This window comes from Alosa alosa, chromosome 16, assembly GCF_017589495.1.
Source record: "Alosa alosa isolate M-15738 ecotype Scorff River chromosome 16, AALO_Geno_1.1, whole genome shotgun sequence".
Taxonomy (NCBI): domain Eukaryota; kingdom Metazoa; phylum Chordata; class Actinopteri; order Clupeiformes; family Clupeidae; genus Alosa; species Alosa alosa.
This window is the reverse complement of record NC_063204.1, coordinates 27,685,372-27,692,871: the sequence shown is the minus strand read 5'-3', so window position 1 is coordinate 27,692,871 and position 7,500 is coordinate 27,685,372. Positions and strand designations below refer to the sequence as shown.

At 45.0% G+C, this 7,500-nt stretch overlaps 1 protein-coding gene across 1 annotated transcript in view; it reads right to left on the bottom strand.

The window, feature by feature from the left end:
* c16h8orf34 (chromosome 16 C8orf34 homolog) overlaps positions 1–7,500 on the bottom strand; it is an 85,354-nt gene that overhangs the window by 16,989 nt on the left and 60,865 nt on the right. The window contains exons 10-11 of the mRNA XM_048265889.1: positions 5,004–5,115; positions 4,373–4,516 (exon numbers count right to left, since the gene is read on the bottom strand). Of these exons, the coding sequence (XP_048121846.1) occupies positions 4,373–4,516; positions 5,004–5,115 (256 nt within the window). The remainder of the gene's footprint in view (positions 1–4,372; positions 4,517–5,003; positions 5,116–7,500) is intronic.

Sequence of the window (7,500 nt, the reverse complement as noted above, 5' to 3'; positions counted from 1 at the left end):
AGAAACTTCATTCAAACTATGTTAATGAGGACATGTGGGCTTTGTATTTTTCATCTTTGTAACTTTTATACTTTTTAAACTATTAATAAAAAACTATTCAAAAGTTCCCCATAGACTTAACATGGGCTGATGACATCACAATGGGCTAATTAACTTGATTTGCACCTGTATCAACTTCCAGCTGCTCAACTAAGCCCCATCAAAGAGCCAGTTAAACTGATTGATTGATTAAACTATTAATTAAAAACTACACATGCTGTTCAACTGTTTCCTCTGTCCACAACTGTCCTCACTACAATAATTCCCTATTAAATAATTTAACCATTTAAAATTTCCACCTATTTAACTGTTCAATCATTCCAACTATATTAAACCTCATCTACATAGCAAATAATTTAACCTTTTAAACTATCCACCTATTTAACTGTTCAATCATTCCAACTATATTAAACCTCATCTACATAGTTCAGTCATTCCAACTATATTAAACCTCATCTACCTAGCAAATCATTTAACCATTTAAACTATCCAGCTATTTAACTGTTCAGTCATTCCAACTATATTAAACCTCATCTACCTTGAAAATAATTTAACCTTTTAAACTATCCAGCTATTTAACTGTTCAGTCATTCCAACTATATTAAACCTCATCTAGTTCAGTCATTCCAACTATATTAAACCTCATCTACCTAGAAAATCATTTAACCTTTTAAACTATCACCCTATTTAACTGTCCAGTCATTCCAACTACATTAAACCTCATCTACCGACTTCAGTCATTCCAACTATATTAAACCTAATCTACCTCGCAAATAATTTAACCCTTTTAAACTATCCAGCTATTTAACTGTTCAGTCATTCCAACTATATTAAACCTCATCTACCGAGTTCAGTCATTCTAACTATATTAAACCTCATCTACCTAGCAAATAATTTAACCTTTAAACTATCACCCTATTTAACTGTTCGGTCATTCCAACTATATTAAACCTCATCTACCTAGTTCAGTCATTCCAACTATATTAAACCTCATCATGTTGGTTGCCAATTAGCACATCATCTGTTTTAACAATATAGTTCACACAATATGTTTTGCATTTTCATGCACTGTTAATTCCCTGGATTTCATTTAATGAATTTCATGTTCTCGTTACAATGCACGTTGCTATTATCTATTATAGGGGTGTTGTTACAGTGGGTAGCGCTGTTGCCTTGTTAAAGCAGCACTATGCAAGTTTTAGTGTAAAACTGGTGAGCTATGCCTGCTCTAAAAGGTCGACAAAACCTCACAAACACCATCCAGCGTATTATTGGCACTGATCGAAGCTGGCTAATATGCTAACTGGTGTCTTTTGGTGATATCTATACTGCTCAAAAAAATTAAGGGAACACTATAATCATACACTGGATCGGTACTCTGACACTGTTTGGTTCTGAGCACAAGTAAAACTTTTGAGGCGAGTGTTTTACTTTGCAAGAACTGTCAGACATTCTGTGAATGTAGTTTGAGAATGGAGAAAAGGGTGGAAGGTTTCAAAATATGTATTTTAATAATTGTGGAAAACTGTAAGCATTCCCTTAATTTTTTTGAGCAGTGTACATACTGTATGTTGTGTAGTGAAAAGGTTTCTTTCATTATTGTGGTGCGTTCCTCCCTGGAACACAGAACTGCATTGTGTTCTAATATCCTGGACAGTGCTTCTCCTGGTGGGAATGACTTGGATGAATTTGAAGATAATACCAAAACTAGTTGCCTGATAAAAGCATAGCTCAAAAAGGGACAAATTGTTGCATAGTGTTGCTTTATAGTTGACCTGGGCTTCATTTCTGACTGCTGCATGGTTGCTTTGTGTTTGTTCCTTTGGAAAAAACCATCCAAACAACTGACTTGACCTTTATCACTTACTTAAGCACACCGCAATAAGGACACTTACATAATGTTAAATGGGACCACAGTACATGTTACAGACACGGCCGACTGAATCACCTCCTCTCAGCTCCAGATGGGGCCAGATGGCCTGGTAAGCTGACGCTCATTGTGCGGGTGTAATATGAAAGCCTGAAGCCTGAGGCCTGAATACAGCTGTGTGCGCAGTAGTACAGCGTGTCCTGCGCTGCGGCGCTCTCATGAGCCATTGGTCTGACCCCTCGCCAGCGCGTTACATCACGTGAAACGTATAGCAGGGAGAGTGATGGCGTCACAAAACCAGAGAGCAGGACTAATGACCCCCCCCAGTGGCAGGGCAGCAGGCACGACTGTGTGGGGAGACCAACGAGGCCTAACTACATGCACACACACACACACACACACACACACACACACACACACACACACACACACACACACACACACATACACACATACACATGTGGCCAAGGGGGCTTGTTGTGTGCGTCTGTATGCGCGCATGGTTGGGGGTGGGGCTGGGGAGAGAACAACAAGCCTCGATACATTCAGATACACAAAAAATGGACCTCAGACTGCCATGGCCCGAGTCCCTGGGGGGGTGCGGAGTACAGCGTGATTTGGAGGACCCTGGAGTGCACGCAGTGATCGCTTATTACTTAACAAGGCTCCCTTTGTGGTGGTGCAACCACAGCCAATCTGTAATTACCCCTCTACAAGAAAGGAGCCCAGTAGGGGAATCATTACAAGAGATGTTTTTGGTGGCAAGCCCATCCCCATGACATCACCGCTATATGTCTTAACCCCCCACCCCGCACCCACCCTGTCCCTCCGTCCCTTCGAACTCCCTGACCCCCTGGCCAACAGTGGCTCGCTGGCTCACTGACTCCCTCACTCCCTCGCTCGCTCGGCCTCTAGAACACAAGCAGCTTTTGCCATCCTCAGCCCACAGGTTTACGAGCTGTGATGAGGAACATGACCACAGCAGGCCCCCATCAAAGACTTAGCCACCACAAACAAAGCTTGATGATATGCACATTGACCGTGGCATTAGCTATGTGTGTACACGCTCCATACAGAGTAAGCTATGGTGTTATCTCTACTGATAAGTTTTCCAGTGGTGACAGAATTCTTTCTTCAGTTTCCTATGATGTATCAGATGTCATTTGTGGTCGGGATTTTAGTGTCAAATACACATTTCCATGTACAGCTGGAAACATCTGGAATATAGCACAAGGTTATCTCTGCCTGTGACACTGTGCAGGCTGAAGGGTTGTTTCTACACAGTTTCCTGTAATTCCTTATTAACACAGAAGTTTGAGGGAGCTTAACAGAAACAGCTCCAAGTAGCTCTCACACACACACACACACACACACACACACACACACACACACACACACACACACACACACACACAGACACACACACACACTCTCTCACACACACACCAGTGGACATGTGGAGAGAAGAGCCTGCTTTTGGGGGGTCAGTAAAATTAGGCAGGGGTGGATGAGAAGGAAAAAGAGCATGTCACTGTTCTCTCTCTCTCATTACCTCCGCCGATGGCCACCTGGAGCACTGAAAAACAAGCGCGCTGTTTTTGGCCTCTCCAGGCTGGGAGCGCCTTCTCAGGGTAATTCAAACAGGGCCTGCTGGAAATGGCTCCAGAATGCGGAGAAAGATCATTGGGGTTTTTTTGGATGACAGAGTGAGACTGCTAAATCTCTGGCGCTTACTCACGACTAATGATGCACTGGAAAGGAAAAAATTACTTAAGGATGATTTCATGGGTACAAGGGCAGAGATATAGCCTACTGTCTGTACAAATCAACGTGAAGCCTATTGAGAGCACTTCTGCAAATCTAGGCTTTCTTTTTTGCCAAACCTGGCCTAGCAGTTCCCATTGTGTGTGTGAGAGCTTGGGCTTAAAAAGACAAGTGTTTTGATTTCGCTTTCATTCTTGGTGAGGGAACATCTGGAGAAAAGCAGCCATTCCAACATCCCTCAGTACAGGATGTGGCACCATAGTGGTTTTGAATGACAATTGTCTTTATTGATTGTTATCCAAGCGTGCAAGTGGAGAAACCCATATGGTTCGAACCTGTTTGTGACAAGGGAAAAAAATAAATCTGTTCGACTGCAAATTGCGGATGGTGTGCAAGTCCAGTGGGGTTTTTTTTTTCGCTTTAGGGGGGTAAGAAAGTGCCTGCAAACAAATGTTTCAGGAAGGCCAGCACAAACCAAGCAATTCCACCCCTCAAAAAAGCTGTGGGCTCCCACCAGGCCTCCAATCCAGCATCACCATCGCTAAAACACAGAGGCTGCACTAAATAAAAAGCCCTTGTGGTGGAGACGCTTCTGTCCAACTAACAAACATGGATCTAATTTCTGACCCCAAATCAATTCCATGTTAAGGGATAAAATATGGGTCCAGCGCGCTATTGTCCACATCAGACAACCCGTACGGCATGAGGGGCGTGTGGCTGGGTGGGAGAGCGGTCGCCATGTGTGTCCGTGTGGTCACTCGTAATTGGTGGGCCCAGCTGGCGGAACTTGCGTCCGGCTCTGAGCTCACGACAAGCATCCCCACTGAATCCCGTCTGAGTTGCCTGAGAGGCAAGTTTGCGTGTTTTTTTTTTTCACCCCTTGCTGAATTAGACTCAAACCCTGAGCACGGCACAGTACCAGCTGGCTTTCACAAAAAATGGCAGGACAGGCTCTCACTCTCTCGTGTGGGACAGACCAGACCCCAGCCCGCCACCAGGGTTGATCAAACATGCTCAAACAAGACAAGCTGCCTTCAAACGGTCCCTGCGCCCAAAACCAGCAGGGGTCAAGTACTGCGTGCTTAAATCTTATGACAGGAGGGTCGTATAGAAGCAGCATGGTAAGGTTCCAGCCTTTGGATCTGGCATGGCGGGTAAGGGGGAGCTGGGGCTGAGGTGTGTGTGTGTGTGTGTGTGTGTGTGTGTGTGTGTGTGTGTGTGTGTGTGTGTGTGTAATGTATGCATATGAGTGTGTGTTAGTGGGGGGGGTGGAGTGACTTGTAAAGGCAGATGTAAAGGTGTCACATCTGCTCTCAGTAGGCCATGTCACTCTGGGCTGGCCAATGGGCTCCCAGGCCTGGCGGAGTGCGCGGTGCCCTGCCTGCAGAGATGTCGGTCTGGCCCCGCTATGCTGAGCCCTGCTGGGCTCGCCCACAGCGAGCCTGGGACAGAGGCACCAGGGCCCACCCTCGTGCAAAAGAAGCGAAAACACCAGCAACCACAGAGCCTTAATCCCACAATCCCCGGCAGTAAAAGCCAGTTTAAAGGACCCGAGCTGTTTACTCTCAGGATAGAGAGAGAGAGAGAGAGAGAGAGAGTGTGAGTGTGAGTGTGAGTGTGAGTGTGTGTGTGTGGGAAGGGGGAATCAATATGACCCTCCACCCTCCACCACCATCTCATTCCCAATCCCTTCATTCAATTTGCCTGCAAACACAATGACTGATGTGCTGTTGTTACATTACAGCAGCTATACATCTGCTCCATTTGCCTGTTTTGCTTTCTTGCAGTTGTTTTCCTCTCCTCTGATGGATAACTAATCACAGAGTTTATTCTGCACATAATATGTAGTAATAATATTATTATTTTTGGACATCTGAGGACATTTCAATGCTTTTGAAAACTCTGAAGAGACACACATGGTGAAGGTGCTTCTAGGCCAGCCATTCTCATTTATCCTTCCTTGTGTTTTTTTTTGTTTTGTTTTTTGACCAGTGAGGAACAAATTGTATTTGATAAATAACAGCTAAAAGCAGCACTTGGTTTTACAGCATGCAGCAGCAGCGGTAGAATTTCCTGCCTCCTGCCTCCCTCTGTATCACCATCTCAGGTTTTGCCGGGCGAAGCCAGCCGCAGAAGGAAATGAGGTCTAACACGTCGCTTAATTAAATCCGCTCGCCTTGGCTTGGCTGCCTTCGCTCACCTAACGGACGGCTGTGACCACCGCGTCACTCGGCAACGCCGAGAGCAAACAGGATATTGACAATAACACAATTATAACCCTCATCCTCCCCCCTAAGTAGAGAGAGAGAGAGAGAGAGAGAGAGAGAGAGAGAGAGAGAGAGAGAGAGTAAGGGAGAGGGCCTGTGACATACTGTCTGCACCTGTATTGTATGATGTGGTAAACAACGCTGGAGAGTCTGTAGCTGAGTAAAACTCCTGGAGATAAGAGACCAAAACAGTCATCCGTCATGTGGAGGAAAACAATGTGTAAGGATGTTAATGTGTGGGCTGCTTTAGGAGGTAAAGCATGGAAGAGATAAAGGGAAGAATGGTGCTGTTGAACCCTGAGGAGATGTTGGAGTGGAAAAGGCCAAATGTGTCACCAAAACGTAATGTTCCGAGACCTCCCTCTCCCTCTCTCTCTCTTTATCTCTCTCTCTCTCTCTCTCTCTCTCTCTCCTGTTGTCAGGATGGCAAATCAATAACACATTCATATTCTTGTTGACACTGTTAGCAGCCCTTATATCTATTTCCAGCTTTAAGGGGAGAGGAGGAGAGGAGGAATTCTTTCTACAAAGTACAAAGAGACTTTCGAGTTTAGAACTTTAGTATTTAGAGTGAGAGCACTGAGTGCTGGGGGAAAAAAACTCGCATTCGTGAGCAATCAATTACCAAGAAACAGATTTGTTCTTTTAACAAAGAATTAGTTGCTATTTTTAGCCGAGCCGGCAGAACCACAAGAGAACAACTTCCAGCGCTTGTTTTCGGGGTCCATTGAAGGTGAGTAATTCACATTTGTTTGTCTGCAAGTTTCACGACAACCGAACAGACGTCTTCTAAAACGAAATCAAGCATAATTTATGATTCTTCATTTCCACGCTACACACTAAGTTGCTTCTGGGTGCCAGGGCCACTCTAACGAGGCATGTGGTTAGGGGCCTTAGCACGCATGCTGGTTAGGTCATGCCCGCCACAGGGGCAAGCCACAGTCCAAGGGTGTTGGAGGGGTCAGACCAGACTCCTCTAGGCCCTTTCGAAAGACAACACGGAGACGTATACTTCAGTCAATATCCATACTTTTCTGAGGTACAGTACACATTAGGAGTCAGTGAGTTCATTGTAGATGCCATGTAAGGGAGAGGGTGCACTTTGGGAAACCCTGACAAGAACACTCTAGACGTGTTAAAAAAGAAGAGAGAGAAACTGTTTAGTCTTGTAACAGACTATGGTGTGACTGCGGGTGTTTGTTAATAATGCCCAGACACGCGCAGCCTTATAACGGCATATTCCCACTGCCCCTTATTCCTGCCTCCAGTACGTAAACAAACCCTCCAGACATACAGATTGTCTTGCTCGCACAGACCACAGTGCATATTGTATTGTTACAATAAAAATGAATTATTTTCCTCTGGCTGGCTTTATTGAAGCAACACCCAGCTAGGGGCTCTGGAGGCTTAATTAAAAAGTATCACTTGACACTCGCAAGGGAAATTGAGCAGAAATTCTTCAGAAATTACACAGTCCATTGCGTCGAAAGTGTATCTGGCTTTATGGGGCAATTATCACTTACAGTGACGGGCAAGGCCAGACGACTGTGTGGCTAATGA